Source organism: Trichinella spiralis, assembly GCF_000181795.1.
Source record: "Trichinella spiralis strain ISS 195 chromosome Unknown Scfld2, whole genome shotgun sequence".
Classification (NCBI taxonomy): Eukaryota; Metazoa; Nematoda; class Enoplea; order Trichinellida; family Trichinellidae; genus Trichinella; species Trichinella spiralis.
The window spans coordinates 5,644,011-5,667,476 of NW_003526941.1; the positions used below are offsets into that span (position 1 = coordinate 5,644,011).

The window sequence follows — 23,466 nt, forward strand, 5'->3', positions numbered from 1 at the left end:
GTCAAAATATAAACTATTCTGGCAGAACACACCATAATAAAAAACATTGATATAGTCAAAACACNGCCTACGTATGTCTAAAAATTTTCTCATGTCAGAAAACCAAGTAGCTCAAATGAAGCTAATTTTAAGTGAAAAATTTGCCGGCAAAAGCCATTGAGAATTCTTCATCGAGAATATATTGAAAAAGTATGCTGATTATAGATTCTCGATTGCATTGTTAAATGATTAAGACTTTAAAATGATAAAACTGCCACTTACTGCTAAATTCGTCATCTTCCCATTGCTAATGTTCATTGTCTTTGGATATTGATTGCAAAATTATTTTTCAGAAATTAGTCCAAAAAATAATAATTAAAATAAAAAGCAAATTTCGTGTTTGGTATTTGATATTGGTCTTCAGTGAATTTTAGAATCACAACGCACCGCTCTCATACACGGACGGCCTCAAACTAAAATTATTTCCAATAAAGTGGACGACCTCGTATGCAAATTTTTATTTCATTCGTTTTGCTGATAGGGATGAGAGTAGTGCATATTTTTCATTGCGCTTTATTTACTTAACTAATGCAATCTGTTTGAGGAGAAAATTTAATTGCAGCTTTGTCAAATTTTAAATTTGCTTTAACATAAACCCTTGTCATTACACAATGACCCTGTCCGTTGTTTATATTTGGTGGACGTTGCACCAAATGAATTCGTATGTATCTCTGGTGATGCAGGTATTTGAATTTTGTTTGACGTAATGAAGCCTCGCTATAGGCGCCGATGACAATGACCCTGTGAGAGATGTTTAGATGTGATTGAAACTTACTACCGGCTAATGTTCTCTGTCAAAGAACGAGTGTAATTAATGTTTGCTTCATTTTGCCATTTATTTGTTTTGTTAATATGCATTATTATTTTTTCTTCTGTCCTTTTCAACCAGTGCTCAGTATTTTCAATTTCAAATGTTTTTCAAAGAAATTCAACTTCAAAACATGACAACATCATCTACCAAAAAAATGTTATACGCTAAAACAGAAATTTTCGCAAAAAGAATCACCCTGACAAAACGGTGTTGAATTTTTATTACCTGCTGAATTGAACATTTTATGATAGAGATGTACATATATTATTATTATGGTTGTGGTGATGGTGGTGCTCGTCGGCGTCTGACGATGGGGATGTTCCATCAATTTACTACGCAGTCAAAATGTCCAATTATTTCTCATTTTACAGCTTAAGTATTCAGAAAAATCGAATTCTATTCATACTGAAGAAGTATTTATTAATGATAGTAATAAAATGAAATATAATATAATATAATATAATACAATACAATATAATATAATTGAATACTGAGTATAAAAAGTCAAAGATAGAATAATAATTATGGGTAACATAACAAGAAGACAATGTAATACAGAAAATATAAAACAGAAACTTATAATTATTTGTTTTTTTTTTGAAAAAATTCAAACATCCTTCGAATGATTGAAAATCATTTCAACAAACCGAACCTGCTTGTTGCTGCTGTTTTTGGTTCACATCGTGTCTCCAGAAATAATCCAAAGTGTCTTCTTTTGCTCATGTTCAACAGTGCATGCAATCTGTTGGCAAATATGTTTGATACTATGATGCGGTCCATGTATTGTCGCTGAAATGAAAATATACCACACGTTGTAGAGGTAGCAATAAATTTATAAAATTAAAAAGAACAGAAAATGACGAACCAGAAAATAAATGATGACATTCTGCTTCAACTTTTGCAGCATTTTCGAACATCTCTTTCGCCTGTTTGCTACTTAATCGATCGTCACATAATTCTCTAAAGTAACCGAAAAATTGTTTGGCGAAGATGTAAATTTCAACTGTCTCATAAGAACAAAAAGAACAATCAGTTGTTTCACAAGAACAGTATTTAGAATACGTAATTGCAAAATGAAAAAAAAACAATTCACAAATCATACTTGATCTGTTTGAAATTCTTAAATTTGACAAATATGACGACGGGATAAATTTGTAAGCGATGCAATCTTTCAATAGCCAACGGATTGACGTGCAAAATACAGTGATAGCCCTGTAAAGTGAATTGTAAATTTAAATAAAAAAAAAGCAAAAAGACAATGCATCCATCACTTTGTCAATCAAATCTTTCACCACTGCAACTCGTGTAATTTCGAACAATTTGTCACGTTTGCGGTAGTCGACATAGAGATTTTGCAAAAGGCCTTGCTCAAGAGCAGGAACAGGCATGGGTTTCACGCATTCTTTTAAAGAAAACAAATATTATTATAAAAGGATAAATAATTTCAACACAACAATTGCAACAAAGAGACATGCAGTTGAATTGCAAATCTTGAAATTCACTACACTACCTGGAACACACTGAACAAACATTTTCGGATAATCTTCTAGCAATTTGGCAACAATTACGTCAACTAATGTCCCAAGCAGTAGCAATGGACGTTTTTGCTTGTCTAAATATGAATAAATTTGTAAAGGCCATTCAATGTTAATCAAATAAGCATAAAAGTACAACAAGTGAAGAAAGATTGTATTATAATAAGAAATAAAATCGACAACATACAATCCAAACGTTCCACACGCTGATAGAGTTCATCAATGATGGTCGAATCGGATTCGAGATCTCGAGACTCTTTCGAAGGTGTGCGCTGATGACTGGACCTGGATGATCTGCGTATAAATTTCAGCGATCGTCGAATGGTACCACGCCTAGATCCACCTCCGCCTTCAGTGCTGGTTCCTTCAACGGTAGATATTTCAGAGCCACTTCTTTTGAATAAAAATTCTTCTTCAAGTCTGTATCAATCAATGAATATGGAACAAATGAACAAAATTGTCCATCAATAATAATAATAATATTTCAATTCAAAATTTCATTCACCAACATTTACAAATAATGAATAATAAACACAACACCTGTTTTTGGATGGAATGATGCCGCACGATCGTTCACGACCTTCCTGATCAACAAGCCATGCTCGCCAGAGGCCAGCGACACCGTTGAAAACGGTATTATCTACACGCAAAATGTCACCAGAACGGAAGCTCAGCTCATCAGTGTTTTCGGCTTGACGATCGACAGTTACTCGCACGTAAAATGAATCCCCCGCGCCTCGTTTGCATTTCTGATATCCTAAAATGAAACCGAATCGAATAATAATAATAATGTTATTATTAATAATAATAACAACAACAAAAACATCGCACTCGAATCATTATACTGAACCAGCACGGATACTTCAGAGCCAACACTGCGCTGGCCAATTTCCATCAACGCCTGCTCCAAAGTTAGTTTACGGAAATTCACACCGTCGAACTGTGAAATGAAGAAGAAATTATCAAAAAGGAATTTTAAAAAGAAATAAATTTTCAACAAATTTTTATGCTGCGTTTCAGAACTGTGCAACTGACAAAACAGTGCTGTTACGAAACAGTGAAAATAATTAAAATCCATATTAATTTTTTACGTGGACGACATGTATAATAAATAAATACCTCAAGAATTTGATCGCCAGTACGCAGAGTGTCGGGTCCGACGACGCAGGCAACAGCAGGTTTGACATCGTCGACAAAAATACCAATCGCGTTACCGCCAATCAAAGTAAAACCCCAGTCGTCTGAGTCACGTTTCAAGAACACAAACCTTGGTTCATAGTGAACTGAACAATGACTTCCAGTTAATAATTCGTGGCTAAAATAAAAATGCAGATATGCATACAAATTCAGCGTCATTATAATTGGATAAAAGTCGAATTTTTCAATACTAATTATAATACTATTAATATTATTATTGTGAATTAGCCAATTTACCTCTGGGTGGCACTTGTACTTTGCAAAGATGAATCTTGCGACATGAAAGCTTTCGAACCTTGCGTGGAAAGCATCGAACTCGGTGTGGCTCGGGGTGTACTGCAAACACTGTGGTAATCGGTCATCTCGCGGGTGTATCTGTTTGGATTGTATTGGACCATCAACGTAATTTGCTCAGAACGACCGAGATGGCTGAGCACGTTGCTTGCGTGCTGAATGTTCGCACTACGCATGTTAATACCGCATACCTGAAAATTGAACAATACAACATAGTGGAAATTGAAATTAATATTATCAATTATCAGTTTCACCTCCAAAAGTTGGTCGCCCACTTGAAGCCCATGCCGCGCTGCCAAACTATTTTCACTAACTGACGAAACAAACACTCCATTGCCGCTGCTGGCAACGCTAATTCCAAGACCTTCATGACTGCTTCGTTTTTCAATGTGCAATGTGCGCACATCGCCTTTGATCAATCTTGAAAAATGAAATTTCCAAATTAATTAGACAATTAATTATTTTTTTTTCTTGTAATTTCCTACCTTCCTCCTCCAGATTGATTATTGTATTCGTCTGAAGAAAACGAATGAAGCGGTATCACGCGTTCCAGTTTATTGGAAACTATAAAATAATAACAATAATAATAATATGCATTAAATTCAACGTTGCAGATGAATTCAATACCACGTTTGGTCCGCGAAAGACTGTGAATAGCAGGGTGATAACGACCTGCATCAAGTCGATGCAAACTCTTCGACGAGCACTGCTGGTGGTCACCAGCAGCACTACCGAAAAGACCAGCAACTGCCGCCGCCCCACGTGAACCGCTGCTCTGTGAAGCATAGGAACGTTGGTCGACGTCTTGATCGTGAATATGACTTGCCATTGGCGACTGATGATCGAATGCCAAACAAGGGGAATAGCGGTTGTTGTTGTTGCTGTTGGTAGTGTTGGTCACCACAGGCATCGCGTGTGCCACATGCAACTGGAGATTCGGTTTGAACATCATCAATGAACCAGGTCTGCCGTGATTGCCTTGATTCAAATGATTGCCATAATAGGCCAGATTCTGTGTGATAAAATTGATATTAAAATTGAAAAACTATTCGATCGATATTGGTGTTCGTTGCAAAATTTCCACATACTTTGTGCCCTGCAGCAGCGTGATGCAAAGGAGAAGAGGCGGCTGTGCTGTCCAAACTGAGACACTGAGGCGGTGAATCATCACTTGGAGAAGATGAAGATGTGGAATGGATATTGCCGCCCACCAAAGGTGACATTGGGCGTGCGGAAAATTTTGAACCAATCAACGAATACTGACCAGATATAACTGAAGTCGGATGATAGCTGACTGGTCGAGCTTCAGTGGAACGTATTTTCGAGCTTCGTTTCGCAAACGTATTGCGAAGTCGGCTTTCGCTGAACAACAATTTCATTATTATTTTTATTATATTAAATAAATTGTATTCAATTTAAAAACAATAAAAACTGACACTGCTGACTGCTTGTCGACAATTTTGCCATGAAAAGCTTGAAGAGCACTTCGCCGTCCGGCAAATTTATCAGGTGCCGGTGCAGGGGCAGATGCCAGGGGTGGGGATGGTTCCACAGTGCCATTTGCCACGTTTGCCATTTCAACACCGCTGCCATTGACATTGGGCTTGTACTTTGGCCACGTGCCTCCGCCGGAACGTTCACTGTTCATCACCCCGAGTAGTAGTGCTCTTTAAAAATCAAGCAAACAATTTACCACTCGACAACAACTGGGCAAATACCGTAAAAAACGAAGAAAGCAAACGCAAAAATAACAAAAAAAACATTATTATTGCTTACTTGTTGTTGTTGTTGTTGTTGTTCTTGCTGTCACATTCTCGTTCTGAAGCTTCTAAAATACTGTCCAATTGTTGGAGCACTTGCTGTTCAGCAGTGACTCCTCCTTTGCTGTTACTGCGATCAACTACCGTATAACAACTATATACAGAACTTGGACGAGCGCGTCGGTCAGAATTTTGACCATTATGCCAACGTTTGCTTGATTCACTTGAACACATACAAAAAAGAATATCAAATTAACCAACCTAAAAGCAAACAATATGATCAAACTTCGGTGTATCCGTTGTATCGATTGGCACGGCAGCCGCGGCACGTACGGTTGCTTTCCGTTCACTACGACCAAAAATTTTGTCGTGCATCTGAAATAAATATTTCTCCAGTGAAAATTGAATTTGATTGAAAAAAAAATAATAATAATAAACCACCAACTTTGTCAAACAGACTCTCGTATTTTTTCACCGGAGCATGGGTTTCAGTGACAACAAAAGAAACTTGTACAGCAAAATCACGTTTCTGTTTAGTAACAACAACAGCAGCAGCAGCAGCAGCAGTGGATTGACAGTTGGCACAAGAATCCTGATGCTTCATTTGTGCAGAAGAGGAATGCAGTGATGTTTGGAATGGGAACGTCGAAGAGGACGGTGTGATCGGTGACATCACCGGCGGACTCTTCACCACCGCCAGGACCAAACCGCAGCCGTTGAAACTGCGCACCAATTCTTCAACCGTAGACGCGGATCGATTCTCCACAGGCACGTCGTTAATCTGATCACGCAAAACAAAGAAAAAAAACCAACTTTGTAAGCAGTGACAAAAAATAAACTGCTAATAATTTTTAAATTTTATTTTAATTACATAAACCAATCGATCGCCAACGGCCAAATGGCCAGCTTTTGCCGCTGCTGAACTCGTTTTAATCTTGCTAACGTACACGCCATCTTCAAATACAATACCAACATCTGAAAACACAAACAAGAAATTAACAAAAGAAAGAAAGAATGATTTCAACGGTACAATAAATATAAGAAATTGAAAAAAAAATAAAGCAATATTTGGATAACTCTACCTCCATCTGATGCAGCTGCCAGTGGGACGGATATCAACTTCATACCAACCAATCGTCGACGTTTGATCACCTATTTATTTTATTGATGATCAATCAGATCAATGAAACACAAAAATGACAGACAATAAAAATAAGAAAAGAAAAATATAACAATCATTTTATTTATTTATTTATTTATTTATTACACCCTGAAGTATAATGAAAAAAACAAAACAAAAAAAAGAGAAAATCATTTACCATTTTCACAGCACTGCTGTTGCGCAATATGTCCATCACTGAACGACGTTCCATCAACGAGACGTCAATATTATTCACCATCATGATACAATCGTATGTCCTGTTGAATGGAAAAATATACAAAAATTTCATATCATCACGTTTCTTGTTGTTCATCGTGTTCAAAATAAAAAAAAATTAAGAAATTAAAATATAAACTTCAATTCACCTAAGAACGCCATCCAGACGGCTACCAACGGCAACGGATGTGACATAAATTGGCACCAATTGTCCGAATACAGGATCGTCTCTCCCTCCGCGTAATTCCAGGCCGAGATCTTCATTTTTCTGAGCACCATTCTAATAAAAAAGATGAATTTATTTTTACAAAAAAAAACAGATCCAAGTTTTTACAATTACCATATTCAATTCCAAAGTTTCCACCTCCCACTCTGCCATGTCTGCATCGATGGCCGAGTCGTGACTATTGCTCGGTGTTGATTCGACATTCGTGACACGTCGTTCGTCCATTTCAATTTTTTCTCTATTCAACAAGTAGCAATAATTAATTTTAAAAAAATATAATGTTAATTATTTTAATAAAATTTGCATACTTGATTTTTCGAATTTCTCGTTCAGCTTGATCTTTCTGCCTCATAATTTCGTCAGAGTCTCGAATGGCAACGGCTAGACGAGTGATCGCGTCGTCGCGTTCTTTTCTCAAATTGTCGCACATCGACCTCATGCTTTCACGTTCAGAAACAATTCTCTGCCTTTCGCCCAATGCCCAGTCGCGTTGCTGTTTCGCCGCTTCCACTTCTTGTCGAACTACTGAAAAATTGTACAAATAAATAAACTGTCATGCACATAAAACAACAATATATATATATGTATACATACAAGTAAGCTCTTCGTCTAGACCGTCGGCCAGACGCCTCAATTTGTCGTAATCAGCGTCGGCACATCGTCCAACGGCAGAATTTGGAGTAGTGGTCGCGTTGGTGGTGGAAGTCAATTCAGAGACACTTTCTTCGCTGGTGATGCTCTGGTCAGGGTCCATGTAGGGATTCATGCCGTTGTCAACAACGGCGTCCACTTGCCTCATCTGACGTCCACTGGCAGTGGCGTAAGCGCTGGCGACGGCCAGCAGCCGGTCCCGGAGCTGTTCGTCCCGAGCTTTCAACTGCTGCTGCAACGCGTCACGCTCTTGGCGTACGGCTTCAATTTGCGCCTCGACCGTTTTCAATTGTTCAATCAACGCGTGACGGTCGCTTTCACTGCTTTTCACTTTTTTCAACAAATTGCCCTTCTCTTCGGACAAACGTTCATTTTCTTTCAAAACCGAATCCCGCTCCGACATCACGTGACGATATTCGGACAAAACACCATCATGTTGACGCCTGAGAACTCGCATCGCTTCTTCGTGCTTTTGTCGAACGTTCAAATTTCTACAAAAAAACAACAACAACATTTTACATCCATTCACAACTTGCCACCAGATTTGTGAAAACTAACCACATACGATCCAATTTTCAATCACTCCTCCCCTCCTCCTTCGAAACATAACCTTCTGATATAACAATAAACCAAGCAAACTGAATCTGCACATAATTAATTGCATGCATACGATTCAACAACAAATGTTATATCAAAATATATTTTTTTTCTCGAACAAACTTTTCAACTCTTGCCAAAGTTCCTCATCGACAAATGAAGCCATGGAACGAACGATGATGCAACAACAGCTAAAATCTTTTTTAAAACTTCAATCTCAATCGCAGTTGGTACTATTCCATTTTTCACCTGCTTTTATTGACAAATTCAGTGAAACCATATCAACGAATGTGAAATGAAAAATGGTTGAAATGAATTTCAAATTGAATATGCAACAAACAAATCCATGCAACGTGTACACTAGCACTCTCGTGAACAGACAAAGAAACAGAGAAAAAATTCCCACTAAAAAACTTAAAATTTTTTACATACAATACATTTTCTACAGCTCTTCATTATTTATTCATTTGTTCAATCAACTCGACCAACCATGCATGATGGCGAACTTCAAATCAAACGACAACCATCTTCTATGTTCGATGATAACAGTTTAGTAGAAAGAGATGCAAAAGAAATGCGTTCTTTTTCTACTCATCCATAATCATCAAGTCAGTTACATCATTATCATCCATTATACCTGTTCTGATTGAACTGAAAACTGCAATCCTCAAATGAGAACCAACCCGAGCAATTGCTAAAGCGAAGCAAGCAGTCAAGTCAATAATATACTAAATCGAGCTTCTGCAAAAGATGAATTTCATATAAATCACTTTCGAAATGACGTTACCTGCCCCAGATGAACACCGTCATAATTCCATTACTCAGGTGTGTATCTTTGTAGAAAATGAAAAGTGCAATTTCAAATTCAACCATATCACTACTCGAAATGTAAAGAATTGCAGTGCAAAAATGAGAAATGAAAAAAAATCAATCAATCTTCTTCATCTCTACTTAACCAAGCAAACGAAATAATATAATTCTCTCTCTCACTTTCACTTTCGCTGAATATTAAAAATTCATCAAACATTAATAACATCCCTCAACTCAAAAAAAAACAAGATAACCTCAAACAACACTAGTCACAGCAGAAGAACACTATTACATTAGCATTACAACAATGGTATAATAATAAGAGAAGAAAAAAGTAGTTGCACACGCACCTGGTCATATCTCCGCATAGATCTTGCAATTGTTGCTTGAGCATGTCGTTTTCGCTCCGCAGTATGTCACGTTGTTGGGCAATTTTGTGCAACTGTTGGTACAAGCTCACTTGACATTCTTCGAAAGAGCTAATTTTCAGCCTGTGCTGTTCCAGATCACGTTCCCGCCCAGCCCGAATGTGCCTGCATTCATCTTGGGCAAGTCGCAACGCGCTTCCCAATTCAACCGTTTCAGCTTCCAACAATCTGCAGCGGTCTTTCAAGCCGGCAACTTCAGCACAAGCTTGTTCGTATTCCACCATCAGTGTGCTTGCAATCAATTGTTCATGCTTCTGTAATTGTTGTTGTTGTTGTTGTTGTTGTTGCTGCTGCTGCTGCTGCTGTTGTTGTTGTTGTTCATGATCTCGACGACGCTGATGATGATGATAATGTCGATGATCCTTGTTGTCAATTTCCGCATGCTGACGTCGTAAATCGTCCAATTCCGCTTGACGAGCTTGTAATTGCAGTTGCAATTCCATTGCTTGACGTTCAGCAAGCTGCTTCTGTTGAACAAGCAGTTCGACGTCGCCTTTCGACTTCACCGCCTCTAAACGACAATCGTGCAATTCCATTTCCAGACGTTCCTTGCTAGCTCGACAACAGTCGAGCTCGTTCAACACGTCCTGATATTCCAAAGTCATCAGCTCGTGCTTGGATTGCAGTTCGCACAATTCACGCTGCACGTCGTCCAATTTAACCCGAAGCAAAGTGAGCTCAGGTCCGGCACCTGCCACCGACCATCGCTTGTTCTGCACGTTGGCCACTACTGTAGCCAACTGGCCGACGGACATGTCCAAATCACGCTGTCCCAAAGAAGCCGACGCTGAACCGCCGCCCACCGTCACTCCAGTCAGTCCTGCCCCCGACGACAAACCACCGCCCATGCCTACGCAAGCGCTGGAACGCATTTTCGGTATCGTATCACCGTGCGTGTAGGAACTGCTCGACGCGTGCCGATCCCGTCCCACGGGACTCCAAGAAAGCCACGGCATGCACAGAGACGGTGGCAATTCGTGCGATCGACCGAACTGTCCAAACGGCGGCAAACGCCCACCACTGTGCCCACCCATCTGTTGGTATGGCGTTGCAGATTCAGCAGGCTCTTCTACCACGTCGTCGTCGTCGTCATCCCCTTCTTCTTCTTCTTCTTCCAATTCTTCCTCTTCCTGCTCTTGCACACTGGCCATCAACGCACAAGGGCTCAACTCGCGCTTGACCAGCACCGTTGCCGTGGACCTCGTCTCGGCTTGACGACTAATTTCCAAATTCAAATTCGCCTCCTCAGCGTCACCAGTTTTGCGTTTCAGCTCTGGCTTGCTGTCAGCATCGGCTAACATCCCACTGCCGGCATCAGTGCCAGTCCCGAGAAGCTCATTGGTCGAATCGTTCGGCTGTTCAGACAACGTCCAGATACAATCTTGCGATTCCTCTGAGGCGGCGGTCGACGAATGACACACCGCACCAGAGCAACTCTCTTCACCAACAGCAACGTCAACGTCACGAGCACCCAACTCGGTCACTGAAATAATAAAGCAAAATAATAGCACTACCTAACGATACTAAACTGAAAAATGTTCCACAAGCAAACAGATGATGCATTACGGCAAAAAAACCCAAACTGGTCAAACAACAAAACAATTTCTCAACATATATTTTTCAGAAAAAAATACAAAAAAAAACATAATTATCAATACTGATTACTGTACTTATTATTATATTAGTAGTATTCAGGTATTAGATTTTTCATATTGCAATTTTCTTTTCCACCATTATTTTACTGTTATCTTCTTTTTGTTGATATATATACATAAAAGAGCACAAATGCTACTGCTGCTGCTGTTGCTGCTGGTGAATAATAAAATTCCCCGCAGAACAGAAAATGATTGCAATCGTTGAACTTTGGAACAAATTTATCACAACTGCTTTTCAAAACAGGACATCCCACTTCCATCGGAAAGCAAAAACTAGATCATTTCATTTTTGGGAAAAAAGAAGAAGAAGAAGAAGAAGAAGAAGAATACATTTTTATATTTTATATAAATTTTAATAGCAAACTGACAACAACAACAACAACAATAATAATAATAAAAGTGGCATAATTCATCGCGTGATGAAAATTGATTCATTGTAAATGAAATCACGAAAATAATTTCCGGCAAAAATATGATCGAATCGAAGAAACAATGCGCGCAATTTTTTTCTTTTCGAAAAATAATATTCTTTCCACATTTACGACAAGTAATTTGAGGAAAAGAAAAAGAGAAAGAAAAATTAACAACGCCTTGACAATTATGCTAAAATAATGAAATAATTTCCATTCGATTTTTCACTGTGGGCAAAAATACAAATGAAATGGGCAAATTTTGATCAAAACGTTCACTACAGCGACGAGAAAACAGTATTTGTAATTAAATTTAAATTAAAAAATAAACTTGTGAAAATCAACACTGCATTTGCACAAATTTAGTCATTTTCGCTTACTGATTGAATGGAAATTATGGACAATAAATTATATATTTCGCAGGGTGCCTGCCACACCAGATTGTCGCAATGAAAAATCACACAATTCAACAGTTGCGAGCATGCATATGTATATATATATATATATATATATATAGCCGTTCTGCTATTGCGCATGCATTTATTGAATCTGAGAAATGGAAATTCGTCAATTATCAGAAGAGTATTATTTAATTTAATTTTCCAAATCAACCAATTTAATAAATGTCACTTACTTCTTGGTCAAAGATCGTGTGCAAAATACTTGAGCGTGAAATTTCAAATGTTGAACACAAATTTTTAAATTTCTGTCAACAAACTTAAAAAAATTCAATAATTCAGAAAAAAATAAAAGAAAAAATTAACATAAATTAAATTAGAAAAAGCAAAATAAAATCATAGGATAGAAAGGATAAAAGTTGTGAGGAAAATTGTCAACGGTGTTTGGTGTGATAAAATTTATGCCAAATTAGAATCGCTGTAAGAGAAAAAGAGAGAGAGAGAGAGAAAGAGAGAACGATCGGTTGAAATCAATTTTTTGTCTTAATGCACACGCACAAACCAACTAAATCGACAACTACATATATACATATATAGTTCAGCAGTTTCACGTATTAATTAACCTGGCAAAAGTAGAAAAAAATATATATATATTTATCAGTCAAAGAGAATCAAAATCAAAAAAGTTATAAAATAGAATAAATAAATATGAAAATCAAATAAAATAACAAAGACTATTTCTTACTGGTAAAAAAATAAATTGAAAATGCGAATCACACTTGATGACACGGAAAACTAGTAAATATTGGAAATTGAGGAAAAAATAATAAATTCGATCAATTAAAAGCAAAAAAAAATATACGATGAGTCATGATGATAAAAATTACTGAAAAACAAAGAACAATTTGACGACCAATTGGCAAAATGTCTTCATTTTCCAACATGTGTGATGACGTAATTATTCAAATAAAAATCAGTTTTTGATTGAAAAGCAAAAAATTAAAATATTTGCCACTAGTATTAAAAATATTTAAAAGAAAATAATAATATTCGAAACGAAACAATGATGACTGATGAATGTGATGATTGCATCATCATCATCATCACAAGAGACGAGAATTGATACTGGGCCGGTTGTTGCAATTGTCGACTACAATAAGACTGAAAATTGCAATAAATTCTCTGACAGAAAATAGCAGCAACAATCAAAAAGATAGATAAATAAATATACATGTGAAAATGTTGTTGTTGTACACAAGCATGCATATATATATATATGTACATGTACGTGTGACTATAAGCGCGAGCATTGCATCAGTGCAGTATTGGTCAATCTGGACATGTATATACACATCGACGAAGAAGTGAAGGGGAAACATTAAAGCGTTAGCTAGTACAATTATAGCGCCGCTTGGACGATGTCAAACATGACGGCCAAGCTCAAATTGACACTCATTTCTGACATCTATCGATCAACGATCAACGTTCTGTCTGTCCCATTAAAATGGACAAGCTGAGAAAAAGTACGGATTTCCCGAAAAATATTTCTTACATAATATATCATAAACTATACTCTTTTGTATTAATTAAAAATGTACATTAAATAGCAATTTTCTATTCCTTTAACTAGAATAGTATAACAAGTTAATTTTTACCTTTTTCACTTGTCGATTGAAGGCACTGTGGATGTTCCATCGATAAACAACGGCAGTATTTTCAAGTCATAACAACAATCTGAAACAAAAATAAATATTAATTAAAAATTTTTTAATTCTACAAAAGTAAAAAATTCTTTTCCGAACACTGTGTGCAAAAGAGACAACAATTGCGCAATCTTGCTACACAAACACACACACACACAAGTATGCTTAGAGACAACAAACACGCATACGCATGAAGAACACAATGCTACAGAAGTGGTGAAGCAATGCAACCAGTTTTCTTCCAAGAAATGGTAGTGGTGGTAGTGATGATGACGATGATGATGATGACAATTTTCAACCGACTACTTTACAACGTGACTGTCAATCTGACCCCTGCGAATCAATGGCGAACCCTTTCATTCTATCCAACTGTGACCCTATCGGTCACGGAAAACAACCCCTACCTACTGCTGTGCAGCTAAAAATTTTGAACAACTATTCATTGATAACGTATATTATACATATATATAATTTCAGTCCGATTATGTTATTATCAGGTAGGTGAAATGGAAAAATTGTTTGAAAAAAAAAGTTCAATCAACAATTTTGTTATTCGCTATTTGCAATTTCAAATTCGTTATCCAACCTTCAGATATTTGCTAGAAAATGATAAGAAGAATAAGTGCTAGATGAAAAATGAATCTAGTCTTCAATTGTAAAAACTCTAGTTTAGTAGAAATTTCTGCTACTTCAACAAATAGTGCAAACAATGAACGAAAATCAAAATATCTCGACCATATCCAGCAGGCTTGTTCTCTTTGCAAACAATACTTGAATTTTCCATTCTCGAATCTCAATCAATCTTCAATACACTATACAGCTAGCGTTAAAAGTTTAAATAATTTTCAAAAGTTAAACTTTCTCCGTATGTGTGTGTGTGTTCAACAAAGTAGAAAAATCGTTCGAGAAAACTTTTCAACATTTTCAAAAACCGCTTCTGCCATTCAATGTGTAACAACAGCTCACTCATTCAACTTATCATGACCGGAGAAAAGCTAGTTCTAGAAAATCGAGCAAACTTTTCATCCACAACGTTAATAACAATTAATATTTCACATATACAACAACAACAACAACAACAACAATACATCTTGACAACCAATTATTGGCATTTTTGACTATTGACTAAGCCGTTAAAAAATAATTTATTAAACATTATTCGAACAAATCGATTGATCCAGCAGCAGCATATTTTGAAAATTACAAAAAGTTAATAACAACATGTGAAAATAGATTCACTTTATCATTAACACCTCATTAAGAATCAGTTTCTCGCTCAGCAAGATTGAAAAGCGTCCATTTCTTAAATAAATTGAAGCAAACAAATTAACCAAATTCCACTGGTTCATTATTGAAAAATGCGCTAAACTGAATGCAATCAATAAGCAACAAAATATTGCGAAAATATAGCCAAAAATGCACAAGCACATTGATCAAACAGATTGCATTTTCAAATGACAACTAAGCTGATCTCATATTGATAATACAATATTCATGCGCATGCAATTATGAGAAATAGAAAAAATATATTAAACTCAATTTTGCCATTTTCTTTCCCACTGTTAAAACAAAATAATGAAAAATCATTTGAAAAATATCAAATTTCAAATCACTCTGCCTATTCAACCCTACTCGCCATTTAAGTACTGTAGCAAAGAGGAAAAAATTATACAATATGAAGAAAGACAAGAATTTTAACATGCAATAAATTTCAGTGCAACAATTATTAAGCTCAGAATGCAGAGCTGAAGTGAAGTGGAAAAGCTTGCAATCAAATATTGAGGGAAAAAAAGCAACACGGATGAAAGAGAAAATAAAAGCTATCGAGCTGTTGTTGATCGAGTAAACAAACATTGGAAAAGAAATAAACAATGGTCATCATGGGTGGAGAAAGAAAATCAAAGTGGACAAAGTGACCAGCGGCGGTGGAGAAGGTGGAAATTGAACAAGGACGTCCAATGCTAGGAGACAATTGAAAGTTTGCAGATGAAGCCGACAAGTACAAAAATGGGCTAGAGCGAGCAGACGGACGACGCGTCCAACCGACTATCAAAAGTCAGTCGGCCGGTGTGCATGGTCAAAGAACTGGTATTGCCGAGGTCGACTGTGTCTGTTTTGCGACAACTGTGCGCAAAATCTGACCAAGCAAAATGATAATATTAAATAGGTGAAAAAGGAAAAAAATGGAAAGAACAAACAAAAATGCCTTTTCTATTGTATATAAATGGGAACAAAAATTGCCAGCCGAATTAATATGTCATCGAAATGTGGAAATTGGAAAACAAATCACACCCATTCCATGGAAGAACAATACAACATGTAGTGCAAAATTATTTTAAAAAAAAACCACTAACCTGTACCGAAAATGAACAACAATTTGAAAAGAGATCAACCGTCGCAGGTTCAATATTTCATACCAATTATGACAATGCAATCGACATTAAAAAACACAAGTTACAAAATGAAATGAGAAAAAAAGTGTCATTCAGCTATTGGAGAATACTCGAATCAATGCGAAACTTCGACCGTCACTGCTTGCCCTCAATAGTTAAATTGAAAATTAACAGAAGAAAAAACACAAATATTAATAAAAGTATATGAGCAAATAAAATTTGCACAAAACCCACCGTGTGTCCATTGAAAACAATGTACTGGTGAAGAAAGCAAAATAAAAAACAAACAAACAAGCATTCTCATTAGAAAGACCAACAACTTTCGTCAATGAAGCTAAATATTGATCAATCATCGATATTGTAACAAATGAATGTGTTTTATGTTGACTTGAAATTAACCGTTCTGTTGCTCGATGAGAAAAATAAACAACCACGAACAAAAGAAGCACCATTTTTTACTGACAAATTTGATCAACGATTTGAATTTTAAACTTTCAAAATTAATACTTACAAAAGTTTCCATTTTCAAACCATTCTGAGAAATCAACAACAACGGGATGCTGCAACGAGTGGGTGAAATACAAACGAAATGCAAAACAGAAAAGCGGGAAATACTTTTTGACAAGAAAACTTATTTACATTGTACTGTATTGGAAAATGATTTTCATAGTGTTTTTCAATAATGCATTTGAATGTCACCTAATTTATAAAAAAATTTACTGTGCAATAATATTTTTATGCAAAATATCAACATTTTTAATTATATGCATCTGAACTGGAAGAATGGAACATTTCTGACGCATTAATTTAATATTGCAAATTGTAAAATTAATAAAACAATTGTGAAAAAAATTTTATTATTGTTAAATTTATTAAATTTATTGCTTTGCACAAATTAATATGTTTTTTTAATTAAATAAATGAATAAAAATGTACAATACAAATAAGTAGGCACTTTTAAGAATATACTGTAAATAAAAAGTCAAGTACAATTGTTTAATTTTTGAACTCAAAAACTAAAATGATTTCTCGTTTTGTATAATTAATTAATTAATTGGCAAAAATAGTAATATTACAGAAGTGATACTGATTTAGCAGTATTCAAGTATGATGAGTAACAGTTTTCTTTAAAATTTCCAGCAATGTAACGAATTATGTATAATCTGTTTAAATGGTGCATGCAGTGTTTGATTTTTCAACTTACTTTTTTGGATGGTTTTTTTTGTGAGAAAATTAAATTTAGTCAACAAGATCGAAAGTGAAATGATCAAACAGATTGGATTGTTATTACTTATTATTAGTAGTAGTATGTTTATTGTTCATTTATTTATTCACTTGTGGAATAAAGTTTCGCTTTTAAATTTTGTTCTCAGTTATTTTACATTTTCCTTTCTGGTGAACAACACTTATTTCAACATACGAGACAAGAAGTACAGCGTCAATACAGAAAACCAGGCTCAGTTATTTGATTTACCCGAATAATGAACTCACTTTTCAGTCTAAAATGATCCTTTTTCAAACAGGCCAATTTGAAGAGGGTGTTGTCCGCTGTTGGTGTGGTTCGTTGTTCGGCTTTCAAATAAAACACAATCCAGACATGACAAATGGACATCCAGGCAAATGGCAAATGCAAACATTGATGCCTGGCCTGCTTGGCTGGCAAACCAGCAGCACCGACAGCATCGGCCATTTGAATTGTGGCCCACTATTCACCGGTTATTATTATCCTTTTTTTTAAACTTTGTTAATGGATAACAATTTAATTTATTGTTTTGTGCTTTTGTGTTTGTCTGTTGAAAAAAGCCAGCCACTGACAACATATTCGACTGATGAAGAATGCCCAATAAGGACGCCTTGTTTTTGCATCCAACATGACCAAATCAACGAAGAGAGTTTGAAAAATGCAACCCGACCGATATCAGTAACTTGCAATCAAGCTGGTCAACTTTCGGACGTGTTGACCGCTTTGGCCGTGATGCGTGGTTCCAATTTTCCACTGCAAAGTGTGCACATCGTCGGCATACGCGCGATCAACATGCCAGCCCACGCTTTCGATGGTTTGGATATCACCGAGCTGGCGATTCGTCGTGCCGGCTTGAAAACTTTGCATCCATCAACGTTCGACCACACCCTCTTGGAAACTTTGATCTCGTTGGACTTGAGCGACAACGAACTCGAATCGGTACCGACCAACGCTCTGGCCAAGCTGCGCCAACTGAGACGCTTGCGCTTGTCCAACAATCGCATTGTTCAACTTCCGATGGATACGTTTGTGGGATTTTTGAGTCGAAATCGTATTCACAGTTTAAATTTGGCGGGAAATTCGATGACCAATTTTGCCGCGTTGGCAACGGCCGCACTCGACCAACTCGAACAGCTCAGCTTGGAAAACAACAACCTCACTGAAATTCCATACCAATGCCTGAGTCGACATCGAGCAACGTTGAACAATTTGAATTTGGCGTCCAATCAGATCAGCTCGTTGAAGCCGTATTCGTTCGATTTACCGCAGCTTCGGTCGTTGAGCTTGGAGAACAATCCAATTGACGAACTCGGTGCTCACGGCTTCACCGGCCTGCCACATCTGCTTCACCTGTACATATCCGGCACACGTCTGCACAGTTTCGAAGCCGAAGCTTTCTGCCCAATTTACGACCTGAACTATTTGTCCATCGGCGCCACAGCTATTGTCCAACTGCCTGCCCAAGCGTTGCGATGTTTGAAAAATTTGATCCGATTAGAAATGACAAATGGAATATTGGAAACCATCGAAACTGGCGTATTTCAACTGACCCCGAACCTGCGTGCAATTATACTTGCCAACAATCGCCTGAAAACGTAAGCTTTGCATCATCGAGTTTGCCAATTTTGAAATTAATCAAATTAAACTTGAAAATCATTTACAAAAGCATACATAAATGTGTAGAATATATTTTTCACAACTTTCACAGTAGCAATTGTTGAATGGAAGAAATGAATAAAATAGTTTTGCTTACTTTAACAATAATAATAGTAATAATTGATTGCTTCAGGATTGATCAGAACACATTTGCCGGCTTGGATCACGTCTATAGTATAGATTTGAGTCGCAATCGGTTGCAAAGTGTTGCCAATTTCGCCTTCTCGTCTTTGAAATCGCTCAGACATTTGGATTTGAGTTACAATTCATTGCAAACATTGCAGCCGAACACGTTCGAATTTTCCTTCAATCCAGAATTGGTCGACCACAATGTGATCTACTTGTGCGGTAATTTTGATTGCCGAAATTTCGAAAAGCAAAACAAAAAATGGATTCATAAATAATAATCATTCATTTTTTCCCTCTCTTTTCACCATTGTTGGTTTGTAAAATTTCAGATTTTGACTTTCAGGCAACTATTGGAAATGTGACGTACAGTTGGATTGGTTCCGTCGTTGGCTTCGTGAACACATTGACGTGGTGGTTGACCGGCCCGACTGTCCGGCCGTATGCTCTGAACCGCCTCAGCTACGAGCTTGGCCGGTGCGGTTTTTGAATCCACCGCCGGAAATTGCTGGCGGTGAAAATTCGGCGGGATTTTTGCCACCCACCATGGATCCGGAAGATTCAGAGCTGGCGGAAAGTATTCAACGTTCGTACGACCCGAGATCCCCGTACCGACAGCCGGCTTCTAGTGTACTTCAGATGATCACTGGAACGGTTCCAAGAGCGCTGAAACGCGTTTATCAAAGCAACTGAAAGCATACGTTGTTGAACTTTGCGTGTTTACTGAACTTGGGTGAACAACAACAACTGGTGAAAAAATTAGAAAAAACAAAACAAAACAAAACAAAAGCAAACAACAAGCCTACCTACACCTAAATGCTTAGTTTTTCAAAAAAAAATACTAATAATGATGAATAAAATTATATTATAAAAAGAAAAGATGCACTTGACTGTTTTGTTTGTTTATTTTCTTTCCTAAGCATTAATTAATTAATTAATTAATAAACAAAACGTTGTTGTCGATCATCGATCGGTACGTTAGGATTCACTGGAGGCAAGTTCAAATCCAACACTGAGCCTGGATAAGCTGAGCCGGCGGCCGACCCGACCTGGTATCCACTGGCAGCTGAGCTCAGTACGCGTTGTTCTTCGGCTTCTTCTTTTTGTCTTTTATGTTTCTGCGAAACGAAATATCTCACCAATGCAAGTAAACCAATTGTTGTCAACAAAATGGCGAGAATTATTGCTAAAAGAAAAATTAAAACAAACAAACAAACAAACAAAAATGTTTTTTTAATAATTGATAATAATAATAAAAAATAAATTTTACCAAGTATAATCCATCCTGCTGTGGAAAAGGGAAACGGATTGGCACTGGTGTCGGGCAATATTGGCAAAGCGGTCACTTCGAAATCATCATTACGCAATGGCCAGTTGCGAAGCTGTTCTGGAGCACTGCATACTGACAAACATTCCGGCTTGTCGATGATGATGTCACGATTGGTTCGCAACCACCGTCGAAGCCATTCCAATTCTTCTGTACACACCCATGGATTATCTGTTACAAATTTTAATTGATCAAATTCAATATGAATAAAATCAATGTAATTAGAATTAAAATGTAAAAAAAATCCGCAGGGCCTATGCCTATTTTTAATAAGACAAGCTTTTACAGGGGAAAATAAATATATAATCAACAGATGTAGTAGGATGGATGTTCAGTTTCACTGTTGAGTTTACACAAAGAATTATTTGAAAGCAAATAAATAAACACGACTGATGATTCATCAGCAGCCTACACGGAAAAACTATCCTTCAAATGAAGCGAAATTGAAAATTATTCTTGAAACCGAAATTAAATAAATAATTTATCGGATTAAAATCGCTATCGCTTTACCAGTATCGCTTCAATACTAATGGAAATATTTTCAGGAATAAATAAGCAAACTGATAAAAAAGCAAATAATCGAAATATATCTAAAGATTATTATTATTTTTTTTCTCCATTAGCATTTATTGAAATTTTAAAAATTTTGTCGGTGAAAGAAATTGGAAATGAAAATTTATCATCATCATGAATGAATCAAGTTTTGAAGAAAAGAAAACAGAAAACATACCACCACCGCTTGCAACGCAACAAGCAGGTTCCAATAAGCAAACTACGGATGCAGATAGAAAGTAATGGAAGGGGGAAGAGGCATAGCAAAGCAGGACAACGTTGCTGTCATTGGGCAAATAAACAAATTCTAGACAAGTTAATCTGTTTGTTTCCACAACGTGAGCAAAGCAATCAGTTGAGGAATTCAGCTATTTTTCCACGTCCAATAGTCCATTCATTCAACCTCATCTACTGGAATTAACAAGCATATTTGTCGAATAGATTAGCTAGCTGTAGAATAGAATCGTTTGAAAATTTTTCTATACCCAATTGAAAAAGCCACGAAATGGATCATTTCCAATTATCGATATGGAAAAATAATTTCCAAACAAAATTTCAAGAAAAGTCACTTTCAGCTCAATCATTTGCCATTATTATCGATCAAATTAGAAAGAAAAAGTCAAAATAGCACATTTATAAGCGCTTTCGAATAACGTTCTTTATGCAAATTCATCCTTATCAGACTATAATTTGCATACAAATCGAGCGAGAATCAATTATTAAATTGATTAGTGTTGGAATATTTAACTTACTGCACAAGTAGAGAACACGAGCATCGTGGGTTCGTTGAAAAGTACCGTTGAAAGTGGCCGGTTCGAGTCGTTTCAGCTCATTTCCACTCAAGTCGAGATTTCGCAATGCCGTCAAGCCGGCAAAAGCCCGGTCGTCGACACTTGTCAAACGATTATTCGACAAATCAATTGCACTCAACGCTTGCAAGCCTCGAAACAGATCTACTCGAATTCTGCAGAAAAAAAATATATTCAAATTATTAATTAATTCTTCAAACTAAAAAAAATCTACATCGACTGTTTCATACTTGGAGAGTAGATTTTTGTTCAGTACAATCGCTTGGATATTTGGAGTACGTTGGAAAGCGCCTTGTTCAATGGTGTCGATTGCAGCTTCGGACATTTCGAGCCGTATCAGGCCAGTGATGTGCTTGAACGCGTCGACAGGTAGTCGACTGATCGCCATCTCGCCGACGGCCAATACACGCAAATTGCCGACGTGCTTGTAAATATCCGGGTGCCATTGGGTGAAATGATTGCCGGTCAAGTACAAATAATTGAGCTCAGTCAAACCGGCAAGCGCGTCCGAGTGGAAATCGGCCAGGCCGTTGTATTCCAAACTGAGCGATGTGAGTTGGGGAAAATTCAACGAACCCTTGCCAATGGTATTGATACGGTTGGAACCGAAATTCAAATTGGTCAATTTGGCGCGCAGGTGACTCAACGGGGTCGTCGGCACGGCACTCAGGCCGTTCGCTTCCAAACTGAGCTCTTGCAAATTTCGCAGACCGTCGAACGCGCCGTCGTCAATATCCAACAGCAAGTTGTTGGACAAATCCAAACGTTGCAAATAGTCGACCGACGCGTAAGACGCGAACGGTCTGCTCGCCAACGAGCCGATGCTGTTGTGGGCAAGATTGAGCTTGTGCAGGCGTCGAAGTCGACCGACCCCATGGCCGGGCACTTTGTCCAAACGGTTGAAGCGCAAATCCAAATCGACCAAAGAGTCGAGCAACGGTCCGTCGAAAGCCAGAGGGTCGATATCCATGATGGAATTTCGGTTCAAAATCAACCGTACAACGACGAACTGCTGAAAAGCCAACGGCGGCAAATTTCCTATGGGTGTGTTCGTTATGAACAAGCTGTCGATTTGGACATTCCTGGCGCCGGATATGGCTTGTATCACGTCGACCAACGAACCGGCATTGTTGCAACTGATACTGACCGGTTCGTGCATGCTGGATGTACAGACGCAGGGCTCTTTAACCGGTGGACATTGGCCAGAGGTGAAGCTGAAATTCCAGCTTAATAACGTAAACAATGGAAAATAAAGCAATTTGTTTCGTTCCAACATCGCTGCAAAGTTGCAGTTGAGCCGAGAGAAGAAAAATCCCAACCACTGGTCCAGTTGATCAGATGATGAATAAAGTGAATGAATAAAACGACAATGACGATGATAAAGCAAGATTGGCAGGGGAAAAATGATGAATGTGCTTGCAGGTATTGTTGCCGCCCCCCAGCTTCTAACTGATCACGAGCGTTTGTT

At 37.4% G+C, this 23,466-nt stretch overlaps 6 protein-coding genes across 6 annotated transcripts in view; 2 read left to right on the top strand and 4 right to left on the bottom strand.

Annotated features, from left to right (window-relative positions):
* Tsp_05877 (hypothetical protein) overlaps positions 1-297 on the bottom strand; it is an 878-nt gene extending 581 nt beyond the window's left edge. Inside the window, exon 1 of the mRNA XM_003380096.1 lies at positions 262-297. Coding sequence (XP_003380144.1) covers positions 262-297 — 36 coding nt within the window. The remainder of the gene's footprint in view (positions 1-261) is intronic.
* A 1,186-nt stretch (positions 298-1,483) lies between these two features.
* Tsp_05876 (putative PDZ domain protein) lies at positions 1,484-11,641 on the bottom strand. The gene is given in 29 exon segments (XM_003380097.1): positions 1,484-1,639; positions 1,657-1,810; positions 1,953-2,062; positions 2,143-2,252; positions 2,361-2,462; positions 2,582-2,805; positions 2,926-3,142; positions 3,217-3,325; positions 3,505-3,700; positions 3,820-4,067; positions 4,131-4,296; positions 4,362-4,440; positions 4,504-4,888; positions 4,923-5,238; positions 5,313-5,543; positions 5,653-5,859; positions 5,923-6,011; positions 6,112-6,417; positions 6,514-6,611; positions 6,719-6,788; positions 6,956-7,055; positions 7,164-7,294; positions 7,355-7,478; positions 7,549-7,765; positions 7,856-8,382; positions 8,620-8,679; positions 9,649-11,209; positions 11,241-11,331; positions 11,498-11,641. 29 exon segments carry the CDS (start codon positions 11,639-11,641, stop codon positions 1,484-1,486), a joined length of 6,528 nt encoding a protein of 2,175 aa, XP_003380145.1.
* Positions 11,642-13,693: 2,052 nt separating this feature from the next.
* Positions 13,694-14,397, top strand: Tsp_05875 (conserved hypothetical protein). The gene is given in 4 exon segments (XM_003380098.1): positions 13,694-13,712; positions 13,972-14,125; positions 14,139-14,342; positions 14,370-14,397. 4 exon segments carry the CDS (start codon positions 13,694-13,696, stop codon positions 14,395-14,397), a joined length of 405 nt encoding a protein of 134 aa, XP_003380146.1.
* A 2,445-nt stretch (positions 14,398-16,842) lies between these two features.
* On the top strand, positions 16,843-18,023 carry Tsp_05874 (conserved hypothetical protein). The gene is made up of 3 exons (XM_003380099.1): positions 16,843-16,956; positions 17,659-17,745; positions 17,784-18,023. Exons 1-3 carry the CDS (start codon positions 16,843-16,845, stop codon positions 18,021-18,023), a joined length of 441 nt encoding a protein of 146 aa, XP_003380147.1.
* Positions 18,024-18,226: 203 nt separating this feature from the next.
* On the bottom strand, positions 18,227-18,532 carry Tsp_05873 (somatotropin). The gene has a single exon (XM_003380100.1). It carries the CDS (start codon positions 18,530-18,532, stop codon positions 18,227-18,229), a length of 306 nt encoding a protein of 101 aa, XP_003380148.1.
* A 1,106-nt stretch (positions 18,533-19,638) lies between these two features.
* On the bottom strand, positions 19,639-23,274 carry Tsp_05872 (putative leucine Rich repeat-containing domain protein). Its single transcript, XM_003380101.1, has 6 exons — positions 22,229-23,274; positions 21,942-22,153; positions 21,368-21,496; positions 20,581-20,808; positions 20,258-20,496; positions 19,639-19,935 (listed from the first exon to the last, which is right to left on the bottom strand). The coding sequence occupies exons 1-6, from the start codon at positions 23,272-23,274 to the stop codon at positions 19,639-19,641; spliced, it is 2,151 nt and encodes a 716-aa protein (XP_003380149.1).
* Between the last annotated feature and the right edge of the window lie 192 nt (positions 23,275-23,466).